A 19,509-nucleotide genomic window follows, 5' to 3' on the forward strand; every position below is an offset into this window, starting at 1 on the left:
TCCATCCTCACCACCCACTCACCTCCATCCTCACCACCCACACACCTCCATCCTCACCTCCATCCTCACCACCCACACACCTCCATCCTCACCTCCATCCTCACCTCCATCCTCACCTCCATCCTCACCTCCACCCTCACCTCCATCCTCACCTCCATCCTCACCTCCTTTCTCACCTCCACCCTCACCTCCATCCTCACCTCCATCCTCACCTCCATCCTCACCTCCATCCTCATCTCCATCCTCACCTCCATCCTCACCACCCACACACCTCCTCCCCACGCCCTCACCCACCTCATTCCTCCTCATCCCACCTCATTCCTCCTCATCCCAACTCATTCCTCCTCATCCCACCTCATTCCTCCTCATCCCAACTCATTCCTCCTCATCCCACCTCATTCCTCCTCATCCCAACTCATTCCTCCTCATCCCACCTCATTCCTTCTCATCCCACCTCATTCCTCGCCTCGATCCAACCTCTGCCCCCATCCAAGAAGCCGTTTGAGGGCTGCACAGCAGTGGATTCTTGACTCCGTCTGTGCGGAGCTTTGAGTGTCACCAACTTCACCCTTCTCTTTTCGATTTAAAGCTTTCGTGACTGCAGGGATTCATCTTATTGGTTCTTTCGGTAAAGTTACGGTTGCTTGCGTTGTGGCCGAAACGTCATGAGAATTATTTTATTATGTTTTATTTTTATTACTTTATTATTTCCCTTCTACGTGACTTTACCGAAAAAACCAAGAAGATTCACCCTTCTCTTTTACTCTCTCTCTCTTTTTCAATTGTAACCAGGTCATGCCCCACTGAGCTGTCTAGATCTTTGTGAGGAGCGGCCTGGCCACTAAATGAGAGCTCGGCCAAGTGGCTAATCGTCAACATCGCGTGGGAATTCATAGCGGCAGCCAAACTCTCTCTCAGCGCACGTTTCTTGACGCGAAGAGAGAGAGACCGGAGGAGCCGGAGAATAATCCACGCAAACTACAAATACACGGCAGGCGTCGGAGTCGAACCCGCGGACCTCCTGTGCACCGGGCGAGGGAGTGAACATCTCGCCAGCGTGCTGCTGCTGCCGTTTTCTCCGGGTTCTCTGATTTCCCCGCACGCTTTTTTGAGCAAATCTTCTCGCGAGAACATCTCAGTGGTGGCAGGACCCTCGCGCCAAACGAGTCTTGAGACTCGGTGAGGTTTCCCCGGGTAAATAAAGGACATCACCCCCCCTCTCTCCACCATGCCCCCCCCCCTCTCTCCACCATGCCCCCCCCCTCTCCCCACCATGCCCCCCCTCTCCCCACCATGCCCCCCCCTCTCCCCACCATGCCCCCCCTCTCACCACCATGCCCCCCCCCTCTCTCCCCACCATGCTCCCCCCTCTCCCCACCATGCTCCCCCCCTCTCTCCCCACCATGCCCTCCCCCTCTCTCCCCGCCATGCCCCCCCTCTCTCTCCACCATGCCCCCCCCTCTCTCCCCACCATGCCCCCCCTCTCTCCCCGCCATGCCCCCCCTCTCTCTCCACCATGCCCCCCCCCTCTCTCCCCGCCATGCCCCCCCCCTCTCTCCCCACCATGCCCCCCCGCCTCTCCCCACCATGCCCACCCCCACCCACCCTTCTCCAACTCCCGTGGCTCCTGCTGTGGGTGTGGGAGAGGGATCGGGGGTGGGGGGGGGGTTCAAGGGGAGAAGGAGGAGGGTGGAGGGAGAGGAGAGGGGAGGAGGACGAGGTGGGAGGGAGGGAGGGGAGGGGGTGGCGGGAGAGGGGAGCGGAGGGGACTGCGGGGGGCGCGATGGAAGGAGGAGGAAGGGGGGGGGGGTTAGGGAGGGGCTGGGGGAGGGGGGACTGGGGGGAGGGGCTGAGGGAGGGAGGGGCTGGGGGTGTTAGGGAGGGGCTGGGGGAGGGAGGGGCTGGGTTAGGGAGGGACTGGGGGAGGGGGGGACTGGGGGGGAAGGCGGGGCTGGGGGAGAGGGAGGGAGGGGCTGGGGGAGGGAGGGAGGGGCTGGGGGAGGGAGGGAGGGGCTGGGGGAGGGAGGGGGGACTAGGGGGAGGGAGGGGCTGGGGGAGGGAGGGGCTGGGGGGAGGGAGGAGGGGGGGGATGCAACTCCCTCGTTAGCTAAAAATGCCAGGTTGTCATGGCAACTGGGAGCCGCCCAGCCGCAGCAACTGGGATAGAAAGAGAAAGGCAACACGAGAGCTGGCACCTCGTCATCATCCTCCTCACCCTCCTCAGTCACCCCTCCCCCCTCTTCACACCTGATGTCCTCTCTCCTCATCCTCGGCGTTGTATTATCTGTTGCTATTTGTGCGTTGCTCTCCTTCATCCTTATCCCCTCTCCCCTCCTCTCTCCTCACCATCTCCCTCCCCTCCTCACCACCCCCCTCCTCACCACTTCCCTCCCCTCCTTACCAGCTCACCAATTCCCTCCCCTCCTCACCAGCTCCCTCCCCACCTCTCCCCCCTACTCACCAACTCCCTGCCCTCCTCACCACCCCTTCCTCTCCTCTCCATCTCCCTCCCCTCCTCACCACCTCCTTCCTCAACCCCCTTTCCCCCCCCACCAACCCCCTCCTCTCCTCACCAGCTCCCTCACCGCCCTCACCAGCTCCCTCACCTCCTCATCAGCTCCCTCCTCTCCTCACCAGCTCCCTCACCGCCTCACCCCCCCCCTCCTCACCAGCTCCCTCCTCTCCTCACCAGCTCCCTCCTCTCCTCACCAGCTCCCTCACCCGCCTCACCCCCCCCCTCCTCACCAGCTCCCTCCTCTCCTCATCAGCTCCCTCCTCTCCTCACCAGCTCCCTCACCGCCTCACCCCCCCCCTCCTCACCAGCTCCCTCCTCTCCTCACCAGCTCCCTCCTCTCCTCACCAGCTCCCTCACCGCCTCACCAGCTCCCTCACCGCCTCACCAGCTCCCTCCCCACCTCACCCCACCCCTCCTCACCACCACAACAACAACAACAGGAGAGAGAGAGAGAGAGTCTGCCGTGCTCCAGCTGTCTGCGCCTCAGGTGTAGATGAGGCGAGGGCGGCGAGCTGACGGCGCGCTGGGGATGGGGTGCGGTTGTCGTGGTTGTTGTGGTTTTGGTTGTCGTGGTTGTTGTGATTGTTGTGGTTGTCGTGGTTGTCGTGGCTCTGTGGTGGCGGCGGCGGCAGCGACGATGGTTGCAGTGGTGACAGCGGGAGGTGGCAGTATGGCAGTGGTTGTGGTGGTGATGGTGCCGATGGAGGTGTAGGCAGTGGTGGTGGTGGTTGTGATGGTGGTGGTATTTGTGGTGGTTGTGATGGTGCCGATGGTGGTGTAGGCAGGGGCCACCATGGTGGTGGTGACGGTGGTGGTGGTGACGGTGGTGGTGGTGACGGTGGTGGTGGTGACGGTGGTGTTGGTGACGGTGGTGGTGGCATGTAGCGGTGAGTGCACAGCGCTACGAATCCGGCAACCACCCGAGTTGGAATCCCGCTCATGGCCAACACCAGTGACGATTATCTGAACCGGTCCTGGGCCTCCCCTAGGTTGACTCAGCCTCAACTGAGCACCTGGTGTGGTTTGTAAAAATCGCCACTAGGGAGACAAAGGCGGCCGGGCGTGGTGCTTGCCACCCACCTTCTCGGGTGTCGTGTCGGCCTTCATATGTGCTCGCAAACAGCACTTGCCCCTACAGTCTGTTAAGGCTACACGGGGCATCTTTGTCTTCAGTGGTGGTTGCGACGTTTGTGTTGATAGTGGCATTGATGGTGGTGGTGGTGGTGGTGATGGCATCTGGGTCCGTGCCATGACCTTCTGCCAACGAGACTTGGACACTTCACGTAGCACCAGCGTGCACCTAGCCGGGCACAAACGCCTTGGTGACGTCACCATGTGGCGAACGGCGTTTATTGGTTTTGGCGGTGGCGGTAGTTGTGTTGGTGGTGGTGGTGTCCATGAGCAGGGGGGAGGAGGAGAGGCTTGAAGATAACATAAGGGTAGAGGAAATGAGATAAGTTGGCAGAAGAGGAGAGATGACATGGGATAAGAAGAGATGAGATAGAATGCGATTGCAAATATGCGCAGAGGGGGTCGGAGACGTACGGATGAGAGGAGATGGAAGGAGAAGATAGATCAGGTTGGACAGGTGATGATGATGATGATGATAAAAGTATAGCTAAGACGAGAACACCCGTTGTAATAATTGCAATCCCTTTGTTTATCCACTGCTGGATGCAGGCCGCCCTACGCTCTGTTGGTCATTGTTGGTTGTTTGACCCGACGTCACGCTGCCTAGCGCAGATGCGTGAAGGTGATAATGGTGCCCCAAGCACCTGGTTCAGACACCGAACTTGGCCCGTGGTGGTTTCACATCGCAGCGTGCTGCTGACCACTCCAACGCGGCGAGATGAGAATGTAGGAGATGAGGTGGCGGGAGACGAGGGGGGTGACATGGGGATGAGTTGCGAGGAGATGGGACGAGAGTGCTGGACATCAAGATGTGAGATGATACGATACCGTCAAACGAGAATAAGATGATTACCTATTGTGTCAGGAGATGGGGACAGAGAAGATGACAGGAGATGATAGGACGTGACATCGGAGGAGTTGATAAGGGGAGACGTGAGCAGATGGCATCGGGACGGACGCATATATCTGGTGAGGATGGATGTGTTGCGTCGAAGGAGATCGTGAGAGGTGGCAACGGCTTTGGGGGAGAGAGGGCCTCGTTCAGCAGTGGAGTGATCATGGCCGGTGATTTGCGTTCGTTGAGATAAGGTGAGGGAAGAAGAGGAGATGGAACCAGAAGAGAGAGAAAGACGGACGGTAGCAACGAGAGGATGACATTATGTACCACCCTGAGGTGCATGTCCCACCACGGTGCCTTGCGTATTATCACGTGTGTGTGTGCACGTGTGTGTGTGCACGTGTGTGTGCACGTGTGTGTGTGCACGTGTGTGTGTGCACGTGTGTGTGTGCACGTGTGTGTGTGCACGTGTGTGTGTGCACGTGTGTGTGTGCAATGGGCAGCGGTAGTGTAGCGGTTAGCGCTACGCTGCGCTACGAACCCGGCAACCCGAGTTCGATTCCCGCTCACGGCCAACACCGGTGACGATTATTTGAACCGGTCATGGGCCTCTCCTACGTCGACTCAGCCTCAAATTAGTACCTGGTTCGGTGTGTAAACGTCGCCACTAGAGAGACAAAGGCGGTAGGGCGTGGTGCTGGTCACCCACCTCATCGTGTGCCGTTCCGGCCTTCATAGGTGCTCGCTAATAGCACTTGCCCCAACAGTCTGTTAAGGCTATACCGGGAGATCTTTGTTTTTATCTTTGTGCGTGTGTGTACACGTGTGTGTGTGTGTACACGTGTGTACGCGTGTGTACACGTGTGTGTGCGTACACGTGTGTGTGCGTACACGTGTGTGTGCGTACACGTGTGTGTGCGTACACGTGTGTGTGCGTACACGTGTGTGTGCGAGTGTACACGTGTGTGTGCGTGTGTACACGTGTGTGTGTGTGCGTGTGTACACGTGTGTGTGTGCGCGTGCGTGTGTACACGTGTGTGTGTGTGTGCCCGTGCGTTGTGTGTATGGGATGGGGTTGAGCAGTAGCGCTGCGCTTAGCGCACTGCGCTACGAACCCGGCGACTCGAGTTCGCTTCCAGCTCACGGCCAACATCTATGACAAATATCCGTGTCGACTCCTGAGGCCTCCCCTCCGTCGACTCACCCTCAAACGAGTACTTTCTGCGGTGTCTAAAAATCAGATCCGGGGGGAGACAAATACGGTCGGGCGTTTGTGCCAGCCACACCACCCGCTTGTGCGTCATAGGTGCTCGCTAAGAGCACTTGCCCCAACAACCTATATGGTGTGTAGGCTACACGGGGGATCTTTGTCTGTTGTGTGTGTGCGCGCGCAAATTGATCGGTCCGTGTGCACGCACGTGCGCGCGCACGCGGTGGCTTCGGTGCACGCGCGCGCGAGCGCCAACACAATGCATTACGTCACACCCCGCTCTCCCTTCCTCCCTCCTTCCCCCAGGCTACCCTCCCCCTCACCCACCACCCCCTCCCCTCCTCGTCTCCCTCCCCTTCCAGTCTTCCTCCCCATCCCACACCTCACACACACATCCCCTCCCATCACGGCCAAACCTCCATTCGCCCCTCTCTTCCCCTCTCCTCCTCCTCCCCTCTCACCCCTGGTGGTAGCGGCAAAGGCAGCTTGAGAGAGAGAGTGCTGCTTTAATGTGTGCTTCCAGTGTCATCATCATCATGTCCATCAGCACACCAATCATCATGTCCATCAGCACACCAATAATTATCATGTCCATCAGCACACCAATCATCATGTCCATCAGCACACCAATTATCATGTCCATCAACCCACCATTCATCATGTCAATAAGCACACCTATCATAATGTCCATCATGTCTATCAGCACACCAATCACCATGTTCATCAGCACACCAATCGTCATCATGTCCATCAACACACCAATAATTATCATGTCCATCAGCATACCAATCATGTGCATCAGCATACCAATCATGTGCATCAGCATATCAATCATCATCATCATGTCCATTAGCACACCAGTCATTAACAAAATGCCACAGTAATTATCACAGTTCATAAAGGTCGTAATTATCTTTTTTTACTCAACATATTCGTCAATAACACTGTGGCGTTAAAATGAAAAATATGTAAAAGGTAACGTTTCGGGCAGTCGACCATATTCATAGCACATTCGTCATTGTTATCATCAGCTCTGTTCACTTATACCACCATATCAATGAACATTAATTCATTCCATTTATTTTCATGATCATTTCCAACTGCAATGGTGAACAAAACTATAAAAATATCAACCCCCAAAACTACCGTAATAATATAGCTGACCGTTATCACTATCCCTAACCATCATTAATTCCACAACCACCTCACCCTCTTCTTGCTCGCCATCATCATATTTGGTTGTCCATCATCATCGATACCAATACCACCCATCATCGCTTCTGCCACAACACCCACCAACACCACCATCATAATTTCCAATACCACAACCATACCACTGTCATCGCCATCATTACTTCCACCAACTCTCCTTACCATCATCACCTCCACCACCACCATAATTAATTCCACCACCACCACCACCACCACCTTCGTCACCACTTCCACCACAACCACCGCCACCATCATCATCACTCTCACCACCACCGTCATCACTTCCACAACCACCACCTTCATCAGTATCACTCCAACCACAACCAGAACCGCCATCATCACCTCCGCCACCATCGCACCCTTTCTTTGTCAAAACATCTCGGAATTTGTTTGAAGACGTTGGGGTTAAAGGTCATCGTCAGGTGCCTGTGTGTGTGTTGCCAGCCCCCCCCCCTCCAACCCAACCCCCCTCCTCCCCCCAACAGCGACAGCAGCGGTAGCGCATGATTCCCTTATCATTGGTAATGCGTAAATCACGTTTGTGAGGGAATCGAGCGTGGGGGGGGGGCTCTGGGGAGAGGGATGGCGAGGGGGCGGGGCTGTGTGGGGGTATAGGGGGGCGTGGGAGGGGGGGCTGTGGGGAGAGGGATGGCGAGGGGGAGGGGCTGCGTGGGGGGTAGGGGGTGTGGAGAGAGGGGATGTGGGGAGAGGGGGTATAGGGGGAAGGGGCTGTGGGGAGAGGAGTGGCGAGGGGGAGGGGCTGTGTGGAGAGGGGTGGCGAGGGGGAGGGGCTGTGTGGGGGTATAGGGGGGCGTGGGAGGGGGGGCTGTGGGGAGAGGGATGGCGAGGGGGAGGGGCTGCGTGGGGGGTAGGGGGTGTGGAGGGAGGGGCTGTGGGGAGAGGGGGTATAGGGGGAAGGGGCTGTGGGGAGAGGAGTGGCGAGGGGGAGGGGCTGTGTGGAGGGGCTGTGGGGAGAGGGGTGGCGAGGGGCTGTATGGGGGATAGAGGTAGTGGGGGGGAGGGGCTGTGGGCAGAGGGGTGGCGAGCGGGAGGGGCTGTGTGCGGGAGGGTTTGTGGGCGGGGGGTGCTGGAAGGGAGTCGCTATAGTGGGGAGAGTGGTGGTGGTGAGGAGGGGAGGGGAGGGGGTTGTGGGGGAGGGGAGGGGGAGCGAGGAGCGGGGTGCGGGGGAGTGGAGCGTCGTCACAGCCCCCGGAGGTCACCCCGCCCCCCCGCCACCCCCCACCCCTCCCCTCAATTCCCATTTCACGACCCAACCCTACCACGCCCAGGTTTAACCCTCGGCTCACCACACACACCACACACACACCACACTACCTTACACACCGCCGCGACACTATCCCTGATGCCATCCTACCACGTCAGCCACAACGCTACCCACAATGCGGTCCGAGGGCCGGCCACAACAGTGACCACCTTTGTCACAGTGTCCGACTCCAGACCACCACAACACCACCACCAACAACCGCTAGCTCACTCAACCACAACGCTTATCTCGTCACGATCTCGACCACAGCACCAATGGCACCACCGCATTATTCAGTCACAACACTGCCTCGGCCAGCCACAACACTCGCATGACTCTCGGCCTCGTTAGCCACAACGCTTGAACAGCCACAACCCTACCTCAACAACCGTTCCACAACAGAATCATACACCACCACAACCCTGCTGCATTACTAAGCCTGCACCATTATCATTACGCTACCCTAACCTCACCCCTCCCCGCAACACGAACTTACCTCATCAACCACAATGGGACCCTGCTCCATGTGATCTAAATTGGCCTTCCTCTCCGTCAATGCAAATGACTGTCTCAATCTTTAGCTCTTTTTTGCATCGCGCACTTTCAGGCGCGCCTCTGCGGCCGCCTGGAACGCTCTCCCCTTCCGATATTAGGAAGCCGCTGGGAGCAGTGGGCTTTTAAATCATCGCCGAGGTTGACAAACTCATTTATTGAGAAATGCTCTTTGTGTTTGGTTTGTTGTCCTTCCGCCCGCACCTCCGATTAGTACGGTTGGCTACGTACGGTGCGAAAGAAGTTTAACACGCATACGAAATCAGCTGAAGCTTGCTGCAATCACGTGACTTCTGTGACCACCCCCACTCTGAATCGCTCCCTGCCTCCGCCTCCTGTGAAAACAGACGCTGCTCTATGGATCCTCTTCCCCTATAGCCTCGTCTTTCCTGACCCTTTGCTCCCGTTTCTCCTTTTCCATCAATTTCCTCTGATTTCCCATTCTCTCTGTTGTCTCTTCCCGTTCCCTTCTCAGTTTCCAATCTTGGTATCATTGACTCTACTCCCCTTTCTGCGCTGTTGCCATGGGTACAGAGTTGCCAGTCGGATAAAAATGAGGTTTTTTTTACCTCATTCAACTAAAATGCCGCCCAGCTTACTCCGTGAACCAGGGATGGCTTGAAGGGATCTCAGACGTAGCTCTATGATAGTCACTTCTGCGGGCCGTGAGATTTCCGAATGGATTCTGTGTCTCTTGGTGACGCGGAGAGTGCAAATAGTCAACACGATAGATGTAGTGAGATGTAGAGGATTTGAGTTCGTGCTGGTATAACAAGCAGCACCAGTGTTGTGTTTATGAATCCAGCCTCTCTGGATCTGCTTGGTTTGTTTATGTTGAGTGTCACCACGGCCCCTCACCCCCCTCAGCACCTCAACTTCTCACCCCATCACCCCCTCAACCCCACACCCCTCTCAGCCCCTCAGCCCTCAGCACATCACCCACCCCCTCAGCGCCTCACCCCCTCACCTCCTTACCCCTCACCTCCTCACCTACTCACCCCCTCAGCACCTCACCTCACTCCATAACCCCCTCAACCCCAAACCCCTCTCAGTCCCTCACACCTCAGCCCCTCACCTCCTTACCCCTCACCTCCTCACCTCACCCCCTCAGCCGCACACCTCTTCAGACCCTCAGACCCTCACCCACTCACCCCCTCACCCACTCACCCTATCACCTCCTCAGCACCTCACCCGCTCACCCCCCCCCCCCCATCATCGCCTCACCTCCTCACACCCCCCCTCCCCCGCCTCGCCTCCTCACACTCCCCACGCAGTCACGAGCCTCTCCTCTCTCCCCGTCTCGATTTAAGGAAACCCAAGCTCCGGGAGCCGCTGCTCTGCCGCGAGGCGCCGTGAGCCGCGCGGCTCGAGTTGCGCGCGGGATTTGAATAATTCAGCGACGTAAGGCGAAGCGAAACGACTCCCCCCCACCACCACCACCACCCCCACCACCACCCCCACCACCACCCCCACCACCACCACCATTACCACCCCCACCACCACCACCACCCCCACCACCACCACCACCCCCACCACCACCACCACCCCAACCACCACCATCACCCCCACCACCACCACCACCCCCACCGCCACCGCCACCCCCACCACCACAACCACCCCCACCCCCACCACCACCACCCCCACCACAACCACCACCACGCCTCGCTCGCCTGCTCCCCCACCACCGCCTTCCCCGCATCGAGATGTCCCTCGAAGAAGTAGACAACTCTCCGCCGTGTTTCTAGGTTGTGCCGCTTGTTGATCGGCGCGATGTCCGACGTTTCGCTCCGCGTGCCGGGAGCGCCCGCAGGAGCTGTGGCCATCGGAATCAGAATGTTTGTTCTTCGGACCGGGAGGAATCTGATGAGCAATGAAGCTCTTTTATCCACCGATGTCCACGGCTGGTGTAAAACACCTCCGAGTGAAAGCGTCCTCTTGATGTGCCACTGATTTCAAATCGGAAGCGAACGCAATTTTTCCGCTCGGTTTTCCGGTGCTGCTGCTACCGCCCCCTCCCCCGGAACGTCGGACATCGAGCCGGACCGCACACAGAGGCTCAACCGGAGAAAAAAACTCAGCGGACAGCGATAGAGCACAGCTGCTAAAGCCTACCCAGTAGCATGAATATACTGTTACTCTATCTGTACGTGTGACAGCCGTTCATCGATCCACTGCTGGATGAGGGCCTCCCCACATCGCCGTATGGGGTCGTGGTGGATGTTTGACCATACTTCACCACCACTGGCCACAGCTTAGCTTACGGCATCCATCAGTGACTTGTTCATCGGAAGCTCAACTTATTTGAAATCGAAATTTCTCTTAGAGTTTGTTTGGATAATTTAAGCATTTTTTTGGGGCATTTTCCTAAAAACGGTTATTGTGTTCCCCTTGTTGGCTACCACTGCCGTGACACACGGTATGATGTATGCCTTGTTTTACTGTAGCGTCCTCATAATTCCTGTCTGCGATAGTGTAGCGACCACTTGACGCCCTTCTCTTGAGATGGCACTTTATTGAAGACACGTTCACTTGACATCAGGCGGAGACCCCCACTGCAACAGCCCCGAGTCTCCCGCGAATCTCCCCCTTTTATACCGATACGAGGCCACGCCCCCCTTCCCGAACCTTCTCGCTGACTCTGGACGCTCGCTCCACCGGCAGACTCCACCGTCCTCTTCCGTCACCTGACCACGCTCCTTTCTCGGTCATTCCCTTAGCCACGAGTCGCCTTCGCACTCACAACTGATGCCCCTGTCATTACCTCCCCTGGCCACTAGTCCATTCGCACTGCAGGCCGACTCCCCTGTCATTACCTCCCCTGGCCACTAGTCCACTCAGAGCGCATGTGGGCTCTACTGTGATGACAATTGGATGTAATCTGTTACGTGTGGCTAATTGCCAGTTTACAACTTTCTGTCACCACAATTATGGCAGGAGCATATATTATCTGAAAAAAGAGCTGTTCATCGGTTTCCTCCAGTATAAATGTTCTGAGTCTGCTGCTGTAGCTGCCACTGATGATAAAGCATTATGACAACCACCACCACCTTCCAGATGATCATCTTTCTGGTGAATGTGGTGGAAATTATGATAATGATCATCATCACCATCATCACATTCATGATCATCACAAATGTTTGCCGTTGTAGTTTGGGTGGCAGGGTGGAGCTGTGGTAACACAGGTGCCTCATAGCAAGACTGACCTGGGTTCGATTCCTGACTTGGGACGCCTGCCTGTGTGGAGTTTGTTTGATCTCCCCCTGTTTTGCATGGGGTTTCCTCCGGGTTCTCTGGCTTCCTCTCAGAGCTAAACTCACACACACAGTGGAAATGGTATTGGCAAAACATTCAAATGCTGAAAACTTGAACCGGTAATGGATAACCATTGTAATGTATTAACCCCCCCCCCCACTCCACAAATCTGGCTATCGCCTGATGATGCTGGTTGTAATTACTGACGAAACGTCGTACTCGAATTGTAAATGTGGGCTTACTCTCCAACACACCGGTGTGCTGTACGAGCAAGGAATTGGCACGTCTTGTTTATGCGACAAACCTTACTAATTGGCTGTGTCGGGTGGTGGCGGGTTTAATTACATATTCTTAGGTTTTTTCGGTAAAGTCACATAGGTAAACAATTTAAATTAATAAAAGTAAAATAATAAAAAACATCACGACGTTTCGGAGGCAACACAAGCTTCTGTTGCCTCCAAAACGTCGTGATTTTTATTTTATTTTTATTTTACTTTTATTAATTTTTTTTTTACCTACGTGACTTTACCGAAAGAACCTAAGAATATGAATCCTTGCAGTCACGAAAGCTTCAAATCTAGAATGGGTTTAATTACACATTTAGATTTATTCAATCTAACCCAAAATAACTCTATGGTGCTGATAATGTACTTGCAAATCACTCAATTGGGATCACACACATGGCAGCAACATCCCCCCACCCGCTAAGAAAACTTGACAGGAGTCTTGGGAGTCAATGAGGTTTCCCTGAGTAAAGAAGCGAAATAATAGAATAACAAGTACACTCGTCGTTGCAATGAGTGTGGCTGTGGTTATGCTGTTGCTGCTGTTACTGCCACAGCTGCTGCTGATGACCATGAAATGTATGGTTGGTAGTGGTCACGAGGATTGTAGCTGCGGTTATGATGCTGCTGCTGCTGTTACTGCCACAGCTGCTGCTGATGACCATGCAATGTATGGTTGGTAGTGGTCACGAGGATTGTAGCTGCGGTTATGATGCTACTGCTGCTGTTACTGCCACAGCAGCTGCTGATGATCATGCAATGTATGGTTGGTAGTGGTCACGAGGATTGTAGCTGCGGTTATGATGCTGCTGCTGCTGCTGCTGTTACTGCCACAGCTGCTGCTGATGACCATGCAATGTATGGTTGGTAGTGGTCACGAGGATTGTAGCTGCGGTTATGATGCTACTGCTGCTGTTACTGCCACAGCTGCTGCTGATGACCATGCAATGTATGGTTGGTAGTGGTCACGAGGATTGTAGCTGCGGTTATGATGCTGCTGCTGCTGTTACTGCCACAGCTGCTGCTGATGACCATGCAATGTATGGTTGGTATTGGTCACGAGGATTGTAGCTGCGGTTATGATGCTACTGTTGTTACTGCCACAGCTGCTGCTGATGACCATGATATTTTTGGTTGGCAACGGTCACAAGGATTGTAGCTGCGGTTACGCTATTGCAGTTACTGCTGCCACTGCTGTCGCTGCTACCACGGCAGCGAGTGTAGCGTGACCGGCTTGGGCCTCCATCACTCTGTTCCCGCACAACATCTCCCCGGTCGCTGTGTCTGCGTGCGTGCGTGAGTGCGTGTGTGTGTGCGACACGGCCCCTGGATGAGCCTCCGCGTTCCTGTGATGGTTTAATTCCGTCCCGTTTGGCCGCGATCAGCGATGGCCCCCTCGCCCTGGGCGTCTCTGTCACCCGCCCGCCGGACCGCCGGCTCGCCGCCCTCCAGCCAGCGACGGATCAAATTGAAGCAGCCCCGCTCCCCGTGTATCCTGTTGCAGGGGCCGATTGCACATCCAGGAGTTCGACTGCCCACCCCACATAGGCAGACGCGCGCGTGTGCGCGCCAGCCTGCTAATTCTCCTCCCTTATCTCATCGCATCTCCCCCTCTTCTGTTTTGAACTCACCCTGTCCGTCTCCTCTCACCTCTTTCCCGGACTCCCGTTTCACCTCTGTGCTCTCTCCCTGTGCTGTTCTCTCGACTCCTCGTCGCTACTCTTTTCTCTCACCTCTTTCCTCTCCACCTGCCCCTCTGCTCTCCTCTCTCTCTCTCTCCCTGGGCATGCCCCCTCTCAACTGGTGCCTCCTCTCGTCTTACCTCTTCATCGCCGTTCCCCTTCCCCACCTCCTCTCCACTCCAGTCTTCCTTCTTCTTTCCTCTCACCTATAACTGCCCCTCCCATCTCACCTCTTCTCTCCTCTTTACACTGACCATGCGCCCCCCCCCCTTGCCTTCCCATAATCCCACCTCCAAAGATGGACTGCTGGGGCAAGTGCTGTTAGAGAGCGCCTATCGGGGCTGATATGCTCACACACGTACAGGTACACGTGCAGACAGACACACGTGGTTTAGAAACAACAACAACAACAGCTGACACTTATGACAGCTATGGTGCCAGCCTAGATGCACTTTGACAATAACACTGAAAAACACAAAAACAACGATGGTAACGATTTTAATGATAATCACGATGATAGTAAAAATGAATTTAATTAATGGTGCCTATGGTGTTGCCCATGATCGTGCATCAAATCTCTGAAATAAAATAGAAATGTTGCTCTCACTAACCACTGCGCCTCCGCTCATTCCTCCCAACCCCCCTCCCCCGCATCCCTCACTGCGCCCCTCCAACCCCCCGGGGGACAGCCCCCACAGGGCCAACAGGGGGAGGCTGCCACACCGGGCGACGTCGGGCCCCCGGCTGCGATGGGGCTGGCCGCGGACTCCGTGGGGCCCTACAGCGTGCAGACGGAGCCCGTCGACCTCTCTATCAATAAGTCGAGCCGGAGTTCGCCCGCGGCCTCCACCACTGCCCGGCTCAACCACACCAAGGCCGGCCACACGTTACCGCCGCGGCCGCTGCCGCCGCCGCCGCCGTCGTCGTCGTCTCCGTCGGCGTTATCGCTGCTGTCCTCGTCCTCCTCCTCGTCGCCGTCGTCGGTGACGTGCCAGTCGCTGGCGCTGTCGGCGCTGCCCGGCACGGCCGCGGTGCTGGCCACGCCGACGGGAGCCGGCCTGGTGCGGGTGTTCCACGCGCGGCTCGCGGTTGGAGCCCACCCCCCCGTCGCGGTGGCGGTGGGGGGGTCGACGGCTCCACCGCCGCCTCCGCCGCCTCCTCCCGTCGGGGGGGGTGCCGGTGCCGGCGGCGGGCCCGGCGCTCGGCGCGTGCCGCTCGTGGTGCAGCCCGTGCCCGTGGTGTACACCGCGGCCGTGCGCAGCCACCCCGGCGTGTCCATCGCCGTACCCGTCATAGAGGAGCACGCCGCACCACGGCAAGAAGGTGGGGGAGGACGAGGAGGAGGAGGGTGGTGAGGAGGGTGGTGAGGAGGGTTAGAGGTGGTGATGGTGAGGCAGAGGAGCCAGTGTGATCCATAATCGATGTTTGGGTTAGGCCACAATGATCTGGCCAAATTGTTGGAGTGAAACCCTCCACCACCCGACATAACCAAGTGGGCGAGTAATTTGGTGAAAGTAATTTACCGCTACTAGCGTGAAGTTTGCTTATAAAGACCTTTCAGATTTTTATTTGGTCTTGCTACTTACAGAAGTATGTATGTATGTTGAACTTTTTCCGCTCTGTACGTAGCCTACCCTGCTCATTGGAGGTTCGATATGGCCAAATTGTTAGGTACCTTATGCTCCACACGGTCACACCTTGAGATCGTCAAACGCAGAACGTCTTGTTGGTTGCTAACACCGTCGTTTAGGATCAGGAGGGCCTTGAGTTCATGTGTTCCTTGTCTCTGGATGTCTAGCCTAGTCATGTTAGGACTGTCATGAGCCTGCGGGCCTATGTTGTGGGTAGTGCAGAATAATCCAATTCCAGTTACCAAGATTTCAATATACTGGGTGGCCCTAAAAGTCAGGACACATAGAGTTATTATATTTATTTCAACGCACCACGTAGGGTTATTTCGTTTACTTTAACAAACGTTTAAACTGACTTCCATTAAGATTCATGCATGATGCATGACATTCTGTTTTGAAAATTAATGTAGGCCTTTGTTTTTAAGATTACAGCTGTGCAATCTTAGAACGTTCATCAATTGCGTTTTGTAGTCTCGATTCATTCAGGATTCTTGGGCGAGTTTTGTCAACGCTGTCTGAATAGGAAGAAGAAGAAGAAGAAAATACTTAAACAATATAAACTATTAAAATGTTTTGATGCCAGTTTTGAAACTAAATTAAATAACCTAACAGAATATAAACTATTCAAATGTTTTCATGCCAGTGTTGAAACTAAATTAAATGGCCCGATGTGTCCCGACCTGTTTGGGCCCCCCTCTATAAACTCTTTGAATTTGTTAACTTTCATTTAATGTTTTTAATGCTCTGTGTGTGTACAATCCCAATTGAGCAATTAGGAGGTAACTTTTTTCAGCATTGGAATGTTGTTGGTGCATGATACCAGCAGTTAAGTCACATTGTAAGTTTGGGTTTAGCCACGGGAGAAAAGAAGAGAGCCCAGAGGAAACCCCATGCAGAACAGGGGGAGAGAACATCCAAACTCCACGCGCAGTCGGGAATCGAACCCAGGCCCTTCTTGCTGTGAGGCACGGGCGTTACCGCTACGCGATGAACCAGCGCGACCCGAGTTCGATTCCTGCTCACGGCCAACGCCAGTGACGATTTATCTGAACCGGTCCTGGGCCTCCCCTAGGTCGACTCAACCTCAAACGAGTCACCGGTGCGGTGCGTAATAGGTGCTCGCTCACAGTACCTGCCCCAACGGTCTGTAAAGACTCTACACGGGGAATCTCTGTCTTCTGTATGGAAGTTATATGCCGAGTTATATTCGCTACCGAGGCGTAACTCGCCCCCTCGTGCAGCGTCAGATGAATGACTTGGGTGCCATGTAGACTGCCGTATTCACGAGATTATGCGACGTTCCGGAAAGTACGACGCACTCAAAATTTCTGCCTGGTGTCACCAAATTTCTACAACTCTGAAAACAACAACAACAACAACAACAGACTGTTGGGACAAGTGCTGTTAGTGAGCACCGAGGAAGGCCGGCACGGCACACGAAGGGGTGGGTGACCAACACCACGCCCGGCCGCCTTTGTCTCCCCAGTGGCGATGTTTTTACACACCGCACCAGCTACTCGTTTGGAGGCTAAATCGGCATAGGGCAATCCAAGGAGCGGTTCAGATAATCGTCGTCACTGACGGTGATGGCCGTGAGTGGAAATCGAACTCGGGTCGCCGGGGTTCGTATCGCAGCGCGCTCACAGCTACGCCACCGCTCCCCACACACGCACACACAGACACACACACAAGCACACACAGACAAACAAAGATCCCCCATATAGCCTCAATAGACTGTCGGGGCAAGTGGTGTTAGCGAGCACCTATGAAGGCCGCAACGGTACATGAGGGGGTGGGTGGCCAGCACCACGCCCGACCGCCTTTGTCTCCCTAGTGGCGATGTTTACACACCGCACCAGCTACTTATTTGAGGCTGAGTCGACCCAGGGGAGGCCCGGGACCGGTTCAGATAATCGTCACCGATGTTGGCCGTGAGCGGGAATCGAACCCGGGTCGCCGGGATTATACACAGACACACACGCACAGACACACACAGACACACACAGACACACACACAGACACACACACAGATACACACAGACACACACACAGATACACACACAGACACATCCACAAGCACACACAGACATACACACACAGACACACACACAAGCACACACAGACATACACACACATACACACACACAGACACACCCACAAGCACACACAGACACACACACAAGCACACACAGACATACACACACATACACACACACAGACAGACACACAGATACACACAGACACACCCACAGACACACACAGACACACACGCGTACGTTTATCGGATTCTAAGACTCACCCCCAACTTTTGCCTTGAAAATTCGGGTGGGGTGGGGGGAAGCGCGTCATCTAATCAGCACGTGTTGCGTGAATCCACTACTGGATGAGGGCCGTCCCTCATCCCACTCGAGGGGCACTTGGGGGATGGTTTGGCCATACCCCTCCACCACGCTGGTCAACGCGGGCTGCAGCTGCTGCTTGTGGTGGTAGGTTTTTTTGCAGACGGATGGATGCTGCTGCTCTGCCCTCTGCTGCCTGCCCGTGACTGCTGCGCACGTTGTCGATGCATGCACAGCGGTCAGGCAACGAAAATATAACGAGAGCAGAGCTATTTTTTTGTTCGAATTCTCTCCAAAAAATGTTTTATTTCAAGAGCGTAACGAGCATGGGGGGCAAGGCACCCCCTGCCTTGCCCCCCACTCCACCCCCCCCCCCCTGGTGGCTAAAGCTACGAGCTGGGCCCCCCATGACACCCACCATGAGATTTGTTGTCAACAAGCAGTGTTAAAGAACAACGACGCTCGTTTAAAACGGAGCGCCCCGTACAGCGTTAAATGCTCGAGACCGTGAGTGTAACGATTGCGAGGAGGCAGAAGCAGCCGCGATATCGAAAGGCCTCCTCGGTGCGACCGTGCGAGACAAATCAAATACTGTGGGTGCACCACCCGGACCGATCGCCGCGCCGCCTGAGCTGATGATGGCGTAACTGCGCCACTGATTACGCCGCATTGCGTGCGAATAGGAGACGGTGGGCCCCTTAATAAAATCACGTGACGAGGCCAGGCCCCTTCAAGAGCCGCACGGGTGGCTTCCGGAGCCGCAGTTTGCCGACCCACGCCGTGCGTCGTAGTCACAGCAACGAGTGATTCAACTCGGGATCACTGAGGCTGCCATCACTCCTCGTCGAGTAGAGGAGGGTGGGGGAGGGGGGGGAACGACTCAGCAGGTGCCAGGAGGAGCAACCCGCGGACGAGCGAGAAGGCAGCAGCCGGAACCACGCGGCGATGAGCCGGCGCTGCCAGCAATTTGCCCGAGCTTCGCGGTCCTCCGTACGTTGAGCTGTTATCGGCCAATTAGTGAGTGCGTGCGAGGGGGAAACACTCTATTCCGTACAGGCGGAACGGGTGGAGTCCACAGTTTTAGCTGTACCGCCTCCTCCTGGCAGGGCCAGGGCACGGATTGTGCTTGACGCCCGCACGGGAAGGGAGTTTTACACCATCTGTGTGGTGAGCCACCAACCCTCGCTGCCTCCACAGTGCTGGATTGCAGGCCACGTGCGTAGCCATCACGACCACCAACATCCGGGCACTGATACAGGCTCACAGCTGCTAAGCTTTCGAGATCGCGCTTATTTCTGATGATTTAGGAGTAAGCAGGTGGTGATAGCGAGCGCCTATTACGACTGTGAAGTTCGTCACACTGAGATGTCACCTTAGCAGGTTTTTGAATGTCGATGAATTTAAATTTAAAGACTGACGTTCCCCTCGGTTTAAAATGGAACCGCCCGATGGGTAGGTCGTTACCATTCACCTGTGTGGACGTGAGCACGTGGAATGTACCACTGTGGCCCAACAGTGGGTTGGTTTTGGAGGTGGTCATGTTGGTGATTGTAAATGTTGTGGATTTGTCTCTCCAACACACCGGTGTGCTGTACTGGT

General features: G+C 55.6%; 1 protein-coding gene across 1 annotated transcript in view; it reads left to right on the top strand.

Annotated features, from left to right (window-relative positions):
- Positions 1-19,509, top strand: part of LOC144937592 (uncharacterized) — a 98,453-nt gene that overhangs the window by 63,541 nt on the left and 15,403 nt on the right. Inside the window, exon 3 of the mRNA XM_078864913.1 lies at positions 14,630-15,263. Coding sequence (XP_078721039.1) covers positions 14,630-15,263 — 634 coding nt within the window. The remainder of the gene's footprint in view (positions 1-14,629; positions 15,264-19,509) is intronic.

The sequence above is a fragment of the Lampetra fluviatilis genome, chromosome 19, assembly GCF_964198595.1.
Source record: "Lampetra fluviatilis chromosome 19, kcLamFluv1.1, whole genome shotgun sequence".
Lineage (NCBI taxonomy): Eukaryota > Metazoa > Chordata > Hyperoartia > Petromyzontiformes > Petromyzontidae > Lampetra > Lampetra fluviatilis.